Raw genomic sequence first — 17,791 nt, forward strand, 5'->3', positions numbered from 1 at the left:
GCTTTCCCTTCTTTGCTTAGAACTGGTTTTCCATCTGAGCTCTTGATATTCATACAAGTGGTTCTCTTTTCTCCAAAGCTCTCTTTTAATTTTCCTGTAGGCAGTATCCATCTTACCCCCTAGTGAGATATGTCTCTACATCGTTACATTTGTCCTCTAGCCATCCCTGCTTAGCCATTTTGCACTTTCTGTTGAGCTCATTTTTGAGACGTTTATATTCATTTTTGCCTGCTTCATATACTGCATTTTTTTATTTTCTCCTTTCATCAATTAAATTCAATATTTCTTCTGTTACCCAATGATTTCTACTAGCCCTCATCTTTTTACCTACTTGATCCTCTACTTCCTTCACTGTTTCATCTCTCATAGCTACCATATTGCCCTGTTGACATCTATTTAATATTAATTTTCACTTTCAACAAATGGTACAATATATTACTGTACAACTCAGTATTTATTGTAATTGTGTGGTGATTAGCTATATTTAAATTTAATGACTGCCATAATCTATTTTTGCCACTATAACTTCTGAAATGTTAGATACACTGCAATTGTTGTACTATAAAAAAATTGTATTAATTGGGCATACGCCACACGGAAGACTGAAGACTGGATAAACAGGGTTCTGTTTTGCAACTTCCTGGCAGATTAAAACTGTGTGCCGGACCGAGACGAACTTGGGACCTCTGCCTTTCGCTGGTAAGTGCTCTACCAACTGAGCTACCCAAGCACAACTCACGACCCGTCCTCACAGCTTTAATTCCGCCAGTACCTCGTCTCCTACCTTTCAAACTTCACAGAAGCTCTCCTGCTCTTGCCCGCGAAAGGCAAAGGTTCCGAGGTCGAGTCTTGGTCCAGCACACAGTTTTAATCTGCCAGGAAGTTACATATCAGCGCACACTCCGCTGCAGAGTGAAAGTCTCATTCCAGGATTCTGTTTTATTTGTAGATCGCTGATTTCTCTCCTCTTCTTGGTTTAGCTTTATCTACACATTCAATATCCTCTCTGTCAAAGTGGTTTCAGTATTTCTAGTTTCAGTAATAACCCCTCCTGCTCCTCTCTCTCTCTCTCTCTCTCTCTCTCTCTCTCTCTCTCTCCACTAGTCCAAAGAAAATGTGGAATATATGGGTTGCATCAAAATTCGTAGTTATTTTAAATATATTTTCTTTCTTTGTGCCCCTATGTAATCGAAACTGTACAGTACCCTTAAACATAGTAAATATTTTTGCTATGCTGACCTTTCATGATGTGTAATTTTTTGTGGACTAATGAGTGCGCAACCTCAATACATTGTGTTTGAAGTTACGATCTGAAAGAAACCATACAAGAGTCAATAAGTGTAAAATCAAATCCCAAATTTTGCAACCAAATATTCTGGAATTATATTGGTGGGGGTGGTAACAGAATATTATTAATAACTATTCTGATATGGTATATAATAAGATTATTTACAAACCAAAGATGAAATTACAGAGTGAATTTTCACTGTGATTCCCTGCTACGGAGTGTGCACATATTTGAAACTTATCAGCAGATTAAAACTATATGCCAGTTGGGAACTCAGGTCTTGCAACATTTCCCTCTCGCAGTTGAGTGCTCTAGTAACTGAGCTATACAAGCATGACTCACAACCCATCCTCACAGCTTTAATTCTGTCAGTTCATCACCTCCTACCTTCCAAATTTCACATAAGTTCATATGTGTTACTTGTAGGACTAACACTGCTGGAAGGAGGGGTATAGTGGAGAAAAGGCTTAGCCACAGGCTATGTTATTGTTTACAGAATGAATTTTCACTCTGCAGCATAATGTTTGGTGATTTTAAACTTTGTGACAGATGAAAACTGTGCAGATGGTCATGAGTTGTGGTTGGATATTTCTGCCTGTAGGGCAATTTCCCGTGAAAGGCAAAGATCTCTGTTTTGAATCCCAGTCTGGCATACAATTTTAACTTGCCCCAAAGCTTTGAATCTTCTGTAAACATTGTCCCGGGCTGTGGATAAGCCATTGTTTCGTTGTGTCTTTTAATCTTGGAGTGTAGTTCGACAGGGAATGCAAGAGAACTTGAGCAAGGTTTTGAGGGGAGGATGGTTGGGGGGTAAGACAGAGGTACTGATGGAAGTAATGCTGTGAGGGCTGGTTGTGAGTCACGCTTGGATAGCTCAGTTGGTAAAGCACATGCCCCTGAAAGGCAGAAGTCCCAAGTTTGAGTCCCTGTCCAGCATACAGTTTTAATCTTCCAGAAAATTTCAAACATTTGAAGCCAAAGGTGGATGTATTATTGTAACTCTTTTCAACATAAACAGTTTTCATTTTAAGTGTTGTGGTGGGTCTTTTGAATGATAGTGCCTCTGTCACCTTAGGAAACCAAATCTATAGGAGATGTCAAATAGTCAAACTATTATTAGCACTATATTAGTGAGACATTTGCTGAACGCATCTTCAAATTATTCACCTTTTTTCCATTATTACTCCATTTTCACCACCATAGATTCGACACACTGCTGAGTGAACATAATTTCATTATGAAATCTGTTGCACTCCATGAGCATGGCACACACTGAACACAGCTTAAATTCTCTCTTTCTCTATTTCTGCTTTATTTATTCACCATAATTTCATGGCAGTCATTGCTGTTCAGTGAATTGTGTGGGGAAAAATCTGCCTTGTATGCTTTTTCAGCCTGATATTATTGCTCATTGTTAGGTCCACATCATCATCATCATAAAAAAAAATTAATGGCAACAGAAATATAGGAAAAGACAGACTGCTAATTACCGTTAAAATTAAGTTGCAGACAGGCACAATTAAAGGAGGCTTCCATAAAGCTTTCGGCCACAGCCTTCATCAGAAAAAGAGAAACACACACCATTTGTACACGCAAGCAAGCACACGTCATGCACACATGATCACCAGCTCCACACTTTGTAAGGAATCTACATTTAAGACTGTCAAATGAAGTCATTGAAGTTATGGAATGTTAAACTTTAGTACACATTCACATGCATACAGGCTTAAACAACAAAGTGTAGTTCTGAGTAGATCCTTTCTTTTTGTCGAAGTATTTGTAACAAAGTTCCTGAATTTACTGCCTTCCAGGAAAACTCTCCCACTCAAATTATTCTTGGCTGAAACCTGAAGTGGAAAGCCCTGAATATTTATCGAGTTGTGGAACATACGTCGGAAAGAAAGATTAGAGGCTATAGGAGGGGGGAGTGTTCATTGCAGCTGACAAAAATATTGTCTCTATTGATGTCGAAGCAGGGTGCGACAGTGAAGTTATCTGGTCACATATACTGAAGAGCCCAAGAAACTGGTACACCCGCCTAATATCCTGTAGGGCTCCCGTGAGCAACAGAAGTGCTGCGACACAACGTGGCATGGACTTGACTAATGTCTAAAGTAGTGCTGGAGGGAACTGACACCATGAATCCTGCAGGGCTGTCCATAAATCCTTAAGAGTGCGAGGGGGTGGAGATCTCTTCTGAACAGCGCATTGCAAGGCATCCCGGATATGCTCAATAATGTTGATGCCTGGGGAATTTGGTGGCCAGCGGAAGTGTTTAAACTTAGAACAGAGTTTTGGAGCCACTCTGTAGCAGTTTTGGATGTGTGGGGTGTCGCATTGTCCTGCTGGAATTTCCCAAGTCCTTCGGACTGCACAATGGACATGAATTGATGCAGCTGATCAGACAGGATGCTTACATACGTGTCACCTGTCAGAACAGAACCTAAACATATCAGGGGTCCCATATCACTCCAGCTGCACACGCCCCACACCATTACAGAGCCACAACCAGCTCGAACAGACATTCAGGGTCCATGGATTCATGAGGTTGTCACTGTACCCATACATGTCCACCTGCTCAATACAATTAGAAATGAGACTCGTCTGACCAGGCAACATATTTGCAGTTAACAACAATCCAATGTCAGTTTTGATGGGTCCAGGCATGGCAAAGAGCTTTGTGTTATGCAGTCATCAAGGGTACACGAGTGGGCCTTTGGCCCCATAAGCCCACATTGATGATGTTTCGTTGGGTGGTTAGCACGCTGACACTTGTTGATGGCCCAGCATTGAAGTCTGCAGCAATTTTCAGAAGGGTTGCACTTCTGTCACGTTAAACGATTCTCTCAGTCATTGTTGGTCCCATTCTTGCAGGATATTTTTCTGGTTGCAGTGATGTCAGAGATTTAATGTTGTATCAGATTCCTGGTATTCACGGTGCACTCGTGAAATGGTTGTACAGGAAAATCCCCACTTCATTGCTACCTCAGAGATACTGTGTCCCATCGCTCATGCATGTTCAAACTCACTTAAATCTTGATAACCTGCCATTGTAGCAGCAGTAACAAATCTAACAACTGCGCCAGACACTTGTCGTCTTATATAGGGATTGCAGACCGCAGTGCCGTATTCTGCTTGTGTACATATTTCTGTATTCGAATACGCATGCCTATGCCAGTTTCTTTGGTGCTTCAGCGTATAACAGGTGTTGGTGAAACCAAGTTAATTGTTGGATATTTTTAGCGGCCGCCCAATTCTCCTAAGTCATTCAAAGAGAGTCTACGGTCAGTAGCAATTAAAATCCAGATCATGCGATACTAGTTGGAGGTGACTTTAACTTACCAAGGGTAGAGTGGGATGTCTTTGGATTCATTGTGGGGGTGCAGACGCAGTCATGTGAAATACTTTTGAACACTTTTTCTGAAAACTATCTTAAGCAGCTAGCTCGGCAGCCCACATGCAGTGAAAATATCGTAGACATTGTAGCTACAAATAGGCCAGATCTTATCAACAATGTCAGTGTTGAAATGGGGATTAGCGATCTTGACATCATTATAGCAACTGTGGTTACAAAAGTTAATAAATCTGTAAGAAGGCTAGGAGAGTGTTTCTTCTAGATAGAACAGATAAGTAGTCGTTAGTATCTCACTTAGAGAGTGAATTGACATCTCTTAGTTCCAGTAAGATAGACATAAAGGGATTGTGGGCAAAGTTCAAGCAGATTGTAAATTGTGGTCTGGAGAGTTATCTGCCAGTAAATGGATAAAGGATGGAAATGACCACCACCCATGGTTTAATAATGAAATCTGGAAGATGCTGAGGAAGCAGAGGCTGTTGCAGTGTTGATTCGAAAGGGAATACACAAAATTCAACAAGCAAAGGTAGTAGATATTTGTGAGTTGGTGAACAGATCTATGTGCAAAGCATACAACTACCACCACTGTCATAGCTTAGCAAGTTCTGGCAGAGAATTCGAGAAAATTATGGTCCTGTGTAAAATCGCTAAGTGGGTCTAAGGCTTCCATTTAGACCCTTGTTGAACAGTCTGGTGTGACAGTTGAAGATAGCAAAAGGAAAGCTGAAGTTTTAAATTTCACGTTCAAGAAATCGTACACACAGGAGAGTTGTACAAAGTATTGTCATTTAGACCATCAGACAGGCTTATGTATGGATGACATAGTAATAAGTTTCCCTGGCATAGAGAAACAACTAAAAGATTTGAAAGCAAATAAGTCAAGAGGTTTGGAAGGAGCCCTAATTCAGTTTTACAAAGAGTATGCTAAGGCATTGGCCCCTTATCTAGCTTGCATCTATTGCGAATCCCTCACCCAATGCAAAGTCTCAAGTGACTGGAAAAAAGTGCAGGTGACTCCTGTATACAAGAACACCAAAATTATAGACCAATTTCCCTAGCTTGGATTTGTTACAGAATCCTTGAACATATTCACAGTTTAAGTGTAATAAATTTTCTTGAGACTGAGAAGCTTATTTCCATGAGTCAGCATTGTTTTAGAAAGCATCGCTCATGCAAAACTCGGCTAGCCCTTCTCTCATGTTATACTGTGAACTATGGATGAAGGGCAACATGCAGATTCCATATTTCTAAATTTCGGGAAAGCATTTGATACAGTGCCCCAGTGCAGAGTGTTAATGAAGGCATGAGCATATAGAATAAATTCTCAGGTATGTGAATGAGTGCCTCAAAGACTTCGTAAGTAATAGAACCCTGTATATTGTCCTCGACAGTCAGTGTTCATCAGAAAGAGGGGTATCATCAGGTGTGTTCCAGGGAAATGTGAAAGGACTGCTGTTGTCCTGTATACACATATATACATAAATGATTTGGTGTGTGTGTGTGTGGGGGGGGGGGGGGGGGGGGGGGGGGACATCATTCTGTGGTTGTTTGCTGATCGTGCTGTGGTGTATGGTAAGGTTGAGTGACTGTAGGAAGATAAGAGACGACATAGACAAAATTTCTAGTTGGTGTGATGAGTGGCAGCTAGCTCTAAATGTGGGAAAATGCAAGTTAATGCAGCTGAGTAGGAAAAACAAATCTGTAATGTTCGGATACAGCATTAGTAGTGTACTGCTGGACACAGTCATGTCTTTAAAATATCTGGCTGTAACATTTCAAAGTTATATGAAATGGAACGAGCACATGAGGACTGTGATAGGGAAGGCAAATGGTCAACTTCAGTTTATTGGTTGAATTTTAGGAAAAGGTGGTTCATCTGTAAAGGAGGCCACACGTAGGATGCTGGTGCAACCTATTCGTGAATACTGCTCAAGTGTTTGGGATCCGTACCCAATTGGATTAAATGAAGACATTGAAGCAGTTCAGAGGCGGGCTGCTAGATTTGTTACTGGTAGGTTCAAACAACACATTACTGAGGTGCTTCGGGAATCCAAGTGGGTATCCTTAGAGGGAAGGTGATGCTCTTTTCGAAGAACGCTTTTGAGAAAATTTAGAGAACCAGCATTTGAAGTTGACTTCCGAATGATTCTCCAACTGCCAACATACATTGCACTTACGGACTACGAAGATAATATTCAAGAAATTAGGGCTGACACAGAGGCAAATAGGCAATCCTTAATCCCTCATTCTATTTGCGAGTGGATCAGCAAAGCAAATTAGTAGTAGTGGTACAGAGTAACCTCTGCTACACACCATACAGTGGTTTGTGTAGTATCTGTGTAGTTGTAGATGTAGATGTACTTAAAGTAACCTGCAAGTAACAACAAATTAAATTCAACTTCAAAATAATAGCCTTCCAACTAGAAACCTTAAAGTCAGGTAAATACTTATTGGGTTATTGGCCAACTAAAATGATCACATTCTTATGCTAGAGGTGTTTCAAGCAGAATGAGAATTGGGAAACTCCTCAAAATATTTCATGTTATTCGTCTGTACTGTTATTCTAGCCTAAAATGATTCCATTCATCTTACATTTGTTCATGGCAAACTTGTAACTTCGAAGATAATTCTCAGACAGACACAGAATTATCTGTCAGAAGGAAAGTGAGTTAAAATAATAGTGTCAGAAAAAGGATTTTGCATATTTAAAAAAAAAAAAAAAATCATTGAGCAGCACTTGAAACTGACAAATAAACAGTTTCTTGAAATGTTGCAAGAGGCTAGCAGTTTTATGTAGATTGATCATTTAGTTACGTTGTGATCATTTGATTTGAGAGTATTTGCCTCATGCCAGTGCAGAGCTCTCATTCTTAATTGCAGATATACTACACATTTAATAAGTGCAACTACAAAGGAATAGATTACAATTGAATTACATTCTGAACCCTCAACCTCCCCCTTACCGCAACCCCCCCCCCCCCCCCCCCCCAAGAAAAAGACAATAGCTGTAAATAAGGAACTTGTTTTAGTAGTAATAATAATAATAATAAAATGAAGTTTTCAAATTCCATCTGCTGCATTATTTTCAGCGTACATATGCGACAGGAGGAACGACTATTGTTGAGGGTAGGACGTGATGGTGGTCTGCAAAGTTTTGAGCTTCATGGCCTGATAACCCTGCGCATTGTAGATGAAAAATATGGACGCATAAGAGTTCAATTAGAAAACAACGATACACATGGCATCCAGTTACAGGTAAGAAATTTTCCTTTATTGTTTCGATTGTAGTGGATGTACACTTGGAAATAAATATTTGTGTCTTAACATCCATTTAATTCAGTAAATTGAACATTTTGTTCTAATTTCTTGTTTTTATTGTTGCATTTTAAACAATATTTCTAGTTTGATGATGACTTGCTAAGAGTCATGTGTTGATCATGGCATTCATTCTCAAACATTTATAAAGCATGTTTCGCCAATTTGATGATTATTATTATTAACAGCAGCTCTGTCAGTGCAGCCTCAGTAGGCGAGGCTTGAAAATAACAATCCAAGGTTTGAAAATAGTCACCGAATATAAATACTGCAACTGTTGACAGAATCATTAACAAACAGTTTAAGTAATTTAATAAAGTTGCAGGTTCACTGTCAACAAAGTGTCGAAACTGGGGGGAAGAAAATATCCATTTCAAAGTGGGTAATCTTAATTTTTACCACCAGTACAACTCTTGCATGAAATACCTCTTTCCATATTCGCTTATTGATAGCAGATTAACTGAATCATTACCATTTTAAAACCAAATCATATAGATAAATTCATCACTCATAAAAATGGAAAATAATCAGAGGAAAGGAGTATGCTGATACTTGGGATTTGTTTAACGAATGTTCATAACTGTATAGAGATTTGTTCAACGAATGTTCATAACTGTATGGATGCACATTACCCTTTACAGTAATTCCGGTAGCTTTTTCTCCCCCAGAATAGTTTTTTGTACTCTTAATCAGCTATAATATGTAAGGAAAGGGCGAATCTTCTTTGTATTAAAATGTTGAAATTTCAAAAAAGAACTTGTTTTGCAGCAAAATTCAAAGAATCCGTTTTCTATGAATATTCTGATGCAAGGGCTTTGAAAATGGTGAACTCCAATTGCTGACTTGAGATGTAAAAACTTGGATCAAAATTAATGTGTAAAGAATTAGAGTATCTTCAGTCAGTGTGCTACTGTTCAAATAAACGGTATTACTATTTTTTGTGGGTCCATTACTCGCATTTTGGATACTTTGCTTCTGTTAGCAATGTGAATATGGTGGTGTTATAGATTGTTCAAATGAAACAAGTGTTTTCAAAAGCTTGTAATACTGACATTGTGTATAGTAGAGAATAAATAACTTTTAGTATTTGAAAGTCACATCAGTGTCCAAATTGTAACCATGCTGTGCCTTTCCCATATTCACAGTAGTGGTACAAAAGCAGGAACAAGAGAGAAAAAATTCTCTCTCTCTCTCTCTCTCTCTCTCTCTCTCTCTCTCTCTCTCTCTCTCTCTCCCCCCCTCTCTCCCCCCCCCCCCTCTCCCTCTCTCTCTCTCTCTCTCTCTCTCTCTCTCTCTCTCTCTCTCTCTCTCTCTCTCTCCCCCCCCCCTCTCCCTCTATCTCCCTCTCTCCCCCCTCCCCCCTCTCCCTCTATCTCCCTCTCTCCCCCCTCCCCCCTCTCTGCCCCTCCCCCCCTCTCCCCCTCCCCTTCTCTCTGCCCCTCCCCCCTCTCTCCCCCTCCCCTTCTCTCTGCCCCTCCCCTCCCCCTCTCACTTGAGGGACTGTATCCTACTGTATCCTGTAAATCACCTGCCAACATTAATTTTGATTACTCTAGAGATCTAAAAGGTGGTTAACTGTGTTTGATGGAATAATAACAGAAGCAGCAATTTTAATGTTGTTATCCTATGAAACCTCAGTAGCTAGTAATATTATATTAACGCATTGTGGATGTATCACAAATTTACTGGTGTCTCGTGCACCATATGTTAGGGATGAATCCCAAGATAAGTTGTGTTTCCTATACAATGTGTGCAGAGGCCATCTGCTGTGGCATATTTTAACTACTTTTGTCTGTTTAGTTGACAACAGTAGTTCATGTACAAATCTGATTGCTTTCAAGTAGTTATTATTTTCATCGTGAAGTTCCTCCTGCTTTTAGAGATAGTCCTATTCAGAAGATAGAAGGAACTGAATGAATCTGAAATACACTGTCTCAGATGTGTTGATTATTTCGTGTACACTTGAATAAATACTATCTTTTTTTCCCCACCCACATTTTGCCACAACTTATTGAAGCATATTAGGAGGCATGTGTACTGGTATTCCATTAAATTTATTTTTGCTTTTCTGCTGGCGAAGCTGTTCTATTGCTTCTTAGCAATATAAACACTTGCCAGCATAGCCTGCAACTGTGCACATACTTTACACTGTGTCATCACTTTGTTATACTTCAGTCTTTTTGTAAAACTAACTTCTCTCCTTTGTGCATTTTGTACACTCTTGCACCACAAAACATTCTGTGTATTCGTCTTTTGAAGTTGGATTATACAGCCCTTTTTCTCCTTGGTTGTTTTCATGGAATAAAAACATAATACAAAGTGTATAGAGGACCATATTACAACTGTAAGAGTTCTTTGTAAAATATCATTTCTAAAAGATGTTTCTGTAAAATATTTGATGGTGTACTGGGGGTACTTTAATCACATCCTTTATAAAAATTAGTATGTGTACCTAGCTTGTATAAAGGATTTGTCAAGGAACTTTGGCAATGTAATGCAGACCTAATACTCAATTTTCTGATTTCAGTGTATTGAATTTTCAAGTGAGTGTTGGTTTTGTCGTAAATGTATAGTTGTTTTCTCAAGCTATGAACATTCTGAGTGCTATCCATGTATTATGTACCACTTATTTCCTGATTATAATAACAAAGTGATTGAGAGCTCTTTGTTTACATATCAGGTGCCATGGTAAACTACCAGAGATTGAGCTAGGTTGCACATTTTCTTCTGCTCACCATTGTCATATTGCTCTGCTTCAAGTCTCGGTTACCAGAGTCAAACGCAAACAACAGTGGCTGCCACTAACGTAACTGGTGTGGTATGTTATTGTACTGTGGCTTGGAGTATCTGTGCAAATTTTTTTGTTTGACAGAATGGAATTCTGAAACTAGTAACAAAAGTACACAGAAAAATAACAAAACTTTGACATTCCTACAAGGTGAACTCAGTACTGCACATAACGGGAAATTTGAGCAGATACAGTACGAAATAGTGCAGCGGTTTGCTGCCACAGCCATATTGCGTGCACATATAAGACAGACAATGAAACATTGGCCTTTGTTGCCAGCATTCTGATCCATGTAAAGTGATATGTTTATTACTGTATAATGAGTGGAAGTGCAATGACGAAAATATTGGACTTACACTGGGAGGATGGTTGTTCAGATCATACAGGCTTAGGTTTTCCAAAGTCTCTTCACACTAGAAATGCAGAAATTGTTCAGTTGAAAGTTTTAGAATTTTGTTAGTCTGAAGCTCTGAGTTGATTATTCTGTCTTGTTACATCCTGAATGCTTGCTCGTGTGCAAGTCATGAAGCACGTATTGAAAATGGCTTTTAAGTTGTCAGATAAGGAAGGAATGAAATACATAGAACAGCTGCAGCTGGCATCAGAGGTAGTTGAAAGGTGGTGAAATTGAAAGGCAAGCAGAAACTAGCAGTGATAATGATATTCAAGATGGTGCTGAATCAAATTACTTTTGTAGAAGCAAGACAAATACCTTTGCCAAAACCAGCATGTCATTCAGAAGGTGTGTTAATCAATACAACAGAGGAAAACAGTGGAAGAGGTAGTTGGCAGTTACCTATACCATTTTCTGTGGACTATTTGGAAGAGGCGAGTCAGAATTGGTGGCTTTGAAGTTGAATCTTGAATGCACCTTACAGGCTGCAAAAGCAAAAGGTTTTGTGACAGACAGCAGACCAACACCACTTTTAGAAGAGAACCATCAAATTCACAGCTCTGCTAGTTCTTAGCAGCTGTTCAAATGTGACACTATGCTAAAACCTATAAAGCTGTGCACAGAGAGAGGAGCCCAGTGGCAACTTGGAAACAACAGGTGGTGTATTATGTTTCTTTATGTGGAGGAACTAGAAATTGATAGGTCACATGGTCAAAAGGCTGCGGACAACAGTTCTTTCACAATGCAGTGGAGAGAGAGAGAGAGAGAGAGAGAGAGAGAGAGAGAGAGAGAGATGGAGACATTATGAATTTTTTGCACTTTGATAACTGACAAGTTTACTTTGCTGTCTGAAGTAAAGACTCATTTAATTGAAAATTGTTTGCTGCAGTACAGTCCAGGACAGAACATCACAATTAATAAACAGCTCTTTCCCCACTAAAGCCTCAGAATTTACACAGTACGTGGCTAGTTATCCAGATAAATTTAGCATTGCTTTTTGTTGGCAGCAGATGTAAACACCATATATTTGTTGATTTGATTTCCATGTCTGGCAAAGGATGAACATTGATGACTGAATCAAACTCTTCCGAATACATCGTCCTGAAGCTTATGACATCATTCTGTAGAAGTGGAAGGAATGTAAGATCAGATAATTTTTTCATGTCTTTGCACATGACTGAAATATTGAAAAATAAGGATATAAGCCTAGTGGATTACAGTAAAACGTTTGAGGAGAGAGGTACATCAGTAACATGTCATAAGCTTCACTGTTTGTAACTGCTGTGATGAATCTTGGAGATGCAGCATTGTCTTTTTATCAAGGCAAGAAAAATAAATATGTTCTTGCTCTCAGTACACTTGGGAATGATTCAAAATGTCTACCAGAAACCATAGAATATTATTATTATTATTATTATTATTATTGTATTATTATTATTATTTTTTTTTTTTTTTTTTTTTTTTTTTTTTTTTTTTTTTTTTTTTAATAAAATGAGATGTGGAGTGGATGTACTGGACCAAATAGCTGGAAAATACTCTACGATAGCAGCTTCAGTATAAGTATTTTGCAACATGTTGGACTTGGCTGAAATAAATTCATAGATTCACTTCAGAGCAATTACAAGAAAAGTTATCAGCTGTAAGTAGTTTCTGCAAGATTTGAATCAAGGTCTAAGACATGAACAAGTGAATAATACATGTGAAAATGTGTTTCCTGTGCTGTGATCAGCAGTGCGTCAAATACTGAAAACAAAACCAGTGAGTGATAAATGCAGACAGCAGTGCATTGTGTTGGAATGCAAGAAGGTAGCATATGATATACATGAACACATTGTTTGTGTTCGGAAATCGTGGTTATGTGAAAACATAATTTTATTTTCTATAGTATTGTTATCCTAAAATAAATCTCGTCACAAATGAAATAATGTATGATTCAGTTTGATGTTCTTTTTATAAATAAAGTTTTTTTTTTGGAGTGTAACAATATGTTAAAATAGAAGAAAGGGGTAGCTCTGCCACTACAGTTAATTTGACTTCTGCTACAGTTATAGATGTACAAAAAGTTCAAGTTTCAGTGTTTAGGTAAATGCCGAAATGGTTCCTTAGGAACAAAGGCGGTAATTTTTTCTTCCTAACATTCCCCAGTGCCAGTGTGCACTCCATCTTTAATGACTTTGCCATTGTTGGGGCATTAACAACTGATCTTCCCTTTTCTTTTTACTACTTTGTGTTTCTTCTCTTTGTTGGCTGATGATATATTTTAAATACAAACCCATGTATTTTATGTGAAATGTCACATGGTAGCAACCTGATAAACTCTTATCATGTTGTTCCATACACATTTACATGTTGCTTATTGATATTGGGGCCTTAATTCAACTACCTATATTTGATATAAGTAGCAGCATGAACTGTTTCCATTGCTTGAGTAATGACATGATATAGTGAAATTGTGCATTTTGAATGTGTGAGGTGGCGCTTGCATTAATGCATGCAGAAGAGTTACTTTCAAGGCAGAAAGTGACATTTAAGATGTATGAAAAAAATCTCTCATGACAAGATGATGAAACTTAATTTTTTTCCCTTGTAGACCTCATCCCAATTTGGACAAAGAGTTGTTCAAGAACAAGTGTCAGATTGGCCTAAAGAATCCCTCTAAGCCTTTTCCTTTGCATACGGATGTTGGTGTTCTCAAATGGAGATTCCAGTCTCAGGAAGAAAGCAACATACCACTCTCCAGTAAGGATCAATTTGTTGATGCATTTGCTGTATTTACATTTTGTAATGTTTCGTGTATCACTTATAGTGTAATGTTGAGTTGAGATTCTGAAATTAAAGGTGATATGGATCTCCCATGATTATTAGCATATCTCATTAGCATAGTATTTGTAAAAAAATTTCTTTTCATTCTGGAAATGAGAATAATATCTAATATATAAGGAAAAAAGATTGTTGAACTTGTAAACATGCTTCAGTTGTATGCAAGATGCCTGATAAAACATGGACATCCTAGACAGATCATAAATAACTTGGGATATGAAAAGAAGGTTTGTGACAGAGACAATATACAAAGAAACAAGTAACTTGCTGTACGATCCGATGCTCATAACTTTTTACCAATGAGCTGTTGTGGCAACTATCTTTTTTCTAGTTCTCTTGTAATGAAAATGTTCCTCTTTTTATAGCACTCGAGAGCTATTGAAAAACGGATTGCAGTAATGAAATCCATGTTAAGATTTGCAGAGAAATTTTTCTTAAAAAGGGGTTGGAAAACGATCAAAAAGGATGCAGATACTGTCAGAAAAATGTATTTAGGCAGCAGATATTGGAGGAGAACTCTGCACTCTGTCACAAACCTTGACATTCGCATAAAACATGTATAATGCACTTTGTGCAAAACATGGCATTGTAAACATTAATTAGCACAGTAGGTGTAAAACAAATCATAGAGTTGTAAATAAAGAGATACTGAATGAAATGTGTTTGGTTGCCAAAGGGTGATGCATGAACGCGTCAGTGATTTCAGTATCAGAATCTTATCAGAATCTCTTTTACAAAACCCACAGAAGTTCTGGTTGTGTTTGAAGGCTATCAGTGATACTGTATTCTCGCTATATACTCGCGAATTACACAGGAACCAGAACTGAGATTAACAAAGTGAAAGAACAAATGCAGAACTGCATTTTCAAATGTTCATTTAAAAAGGAATACAGAACTTCCATTTCAAGATACAAGAGTACTGCCCCACTTTAATTAACACACCACAGCAGATATGAGGAATATATAGATTAGTATTAGTGGTGTTAAGAAAAAACTGAAATTGCTAAAATTGAACAAGGCCAACAGACCGATAGAAACTATGAGATTCTATAGAAAAGTTGCAGCAGATTGAGCCCCATTTTAGCCACAACATACCGTAGGAGCCTCGAACAAAAAATTGTGCCTGGTGGTTTGAAGAAACCACTGGTCGCAAGTGTGTAAAGAAGGGTGGTAGCAACAGTAATCTGCAAAGCTGCAATCCAATATCCAAGATTGGCAACTTCCCTTTAAATCAGGGCCAGTCTCGGTGAGCTAAACTTCACAAGGACATAGTGTGTGGGGAGCTCGGGCAGGCCAAGGCCCGGCCTGTCCCAGATTTGCTCATTCCTTCTGGGAAGTACCCAGTACAACGCAACATTTCATTTAGTATTGCGATGCAACATTTTTCGGCCGGCAACGATTCTCTTCAGTTCAGCAGAATCATGGCGTCAGCACTGTTTACCCTTTGCTGTTTGTTCATGGTATCATGGGGGTATGATGGACATTCACAGGTCCAGTGTCTGCACAAAAAGAGACAGGTCAAGCTACATATCAACACAGATCATTAATAATTAATGTGAATGACAGAAAAGAGGGTAACAACTCCCAATATCTATTATGCAGTTGCAAAGGACATTAGAATACCACGCAGGAAAGAATTAAAACACTTATTTGACAATGAATAGCAAGAAATTACAGCAATCAACAGGCTGGATTCATTGTAGTACTTTGTGCCAAATTTGCAGGTATGGGCCGGGTGAAGAAATTAAATTGAACTTCTAAAGTCGCATTACTCTACTGTCTGTTGCAACAGTTTTTAATGTAGCTAAATTAAAAGTATGGAGACTTTATATATTACTGCAAAGTATGTTGGTTAAGATGAGGGGTGTGTCTGGAATGATTGTTCGATTTAAAGCCTGCTACTGTTGAATGTATGAAGGAAGGAGGAGTGCAGAAACAAGAGTTAGAACATCTGGAATGGATTGCAGCCCTCACATTTTAAGTAAATAAGACTGCATGCTGCCCATAGTAAGACATTGGGATGTGAAATAAACTTATTTGTCATTTGTTGCATTTGCATTTAAAATTAAAATTGTTTTGTATAAGAGAGAAATTCTGACAAAAAACACAATCCAGTTCCCTAAGCTTATACACATGAAAGAAAATGCGAGGTTTGAAAGAATTCTGATGATAGTTTTCTAAATGTTTTTAAGGGCACTGCCAACCATTTTTAAGGGCACTACCAACCTTACATCTGTTTTTGAACTGTTTGCTGATTTAATTGAAAGTGCCCCTGTCCACAAGCACATATAACTGACTGATCTGCAGTGTAATTCCTGTTTTAAAGACAAGTCCTATTATGTTAAAACTATCGTGGGTGTCTACATTGTTTTCCTCAGGTACAGTTTCCACATCTCCATGATGATTTTGCAAATGGGATAAAATATTTCTATCAAAATATGTGTGTGAAAGGCTTTTTTCGATTATGAAACTAAATAAGTCACCATTGCATGGGAACCTGAGTGCAAAAGCCTGTGAAATTGTCTCCATCTGTATGCCTATTGTTTGTATGAGATAAAAATTATGAGGTATCTTCAGTGTGCCAAACGAAGCGAGTAGTACTGAAAATTTGTTTCATTTGTGATGTATGTTGTTGAGAAATATGAAACAAAGCTATACACAGTACAACAGTATTGCCATTTAAATACAGCGTGTTTGCCATTCACCCTTCTTCACTATCTTCCCACTCAGACAGTGCGGCGTGCCAGTAGTGGGAAACGTGCTGTTCAACTAAATGCTACGGCGCACGGGCCAAGGCATGGCTAAAGAACTGAAGTCTTGGCAGCCATGCTGTAAATATTCAGAACTGAAAAATTGTGCAATTCACAAAATACAGAGTATTAGTATCCTTTAACTCCAATAGTAATGAGTCACAAGTGGAATCAGTCAACTCGTACAAATACCCGAGTGTAACAATTTGCAGGAATATAAAATGGAGTGTCTAAGGGTGGTTCATATCACTATTTTTTTTTAGGTCGCCAAAATCAACAGATCACTTGTTGTTAAAAATTGTATTTGCTGACAGGTTTCAGGTGTAACCCATCGTCAGAACATATTCCAAACGAAACATAATTGCCATGAAAGTGCAAGCAGAACATATACATGGCATTAAGAGTAACAACATTTGAAATTAAGTTTGCATACCGTACAAAATGCCTAAATACATAGTATTCTGTTACATAATTACATTCTGGACACTAATGCTAAACTTTGGCTGTTTCAAAAAGTATAACTGCCAGTACATATGGTCTTGTAGAAGAAGGCGTAATTAGATGAATGATGAACACTAACTTCACTTAACAAAGGTTTATTCAGCACTTGCAATACAAGAGCGCGGAGCGAACTGCCTCTGGCAAGAATACATACGTTATATACACAGCTATAGAGCATTTCAGTATAATTATTCTTGCCATTTGTTGTTACTTCTAGAATGTACTCGAACCAAATATAGAAATTAAAATTGTACAGTCTAGGTGAGTTTTGAACTCACAACCCTTCATGCAACAGTTTAGTATCATACCCACTACACCACGGTGCTACTCGGCTTCTTCTGCAACATTGCTCCCTCCTTACGAGAACAATGTCTCAGTGTTACGTTCTCCTAGTGTGAGAACGAGTCATCGGTCCTGCATACTCCGACTCCCAATGATTGATTCTTGCCCTAGTGGTGGTCTTCTTACAACTTCTTTTGCCACTATGCTCTTCGTCACATTTCCACTTGTTGCCAGTCACTGGAGCTTCAAATTTAGGCTGGGTTGCAGGATCCTTATAGGGCTTCATTCAAAGAACATG

General features: G+C 38.4%; 1 protein-coding gene across 1 annotated transcript in view; it reads left to right on the forward strand.

Moving 5' to 3' along the window:
- LOC124595996 (coatomer subunit delta) overlaps positions 1–17,791 on the forward strand; it is a 118,837-nt gene that overhangs the window by 81,485 nt on the left and 19,561 nt on the right. Inside the window, exons 7-8 of the mRNA XM_047134942.1 lie at positions 7,733–7,918; positions 13,731–13,879. Coding sequence (XP_046990898.1) covers positions 7,733–7,918; positions 13,731–13,879 — 335 coding nt within the window. The remainder of the gene's footprint in view (positions 1–7,732; positions 7,919–13,730; positions 13,880–17,791) is intronic.

Source organism: Schistocerca americana, chromosome 2 (genome assembly GCF_021461395.2).
Source record: "Schistocerca americana isolate TAMUIC-IGC-003095 chromosome 2, iqSchAmer2.1, whole genome shotgun sequence".
Classification (NCBI taxonomy): domain Eukaryota; kingdom Metazoa; phylum Arthropoda; class Insecta; order Orthoptera; family Acrididae; genus Schistocerca; species Schistocerca americana.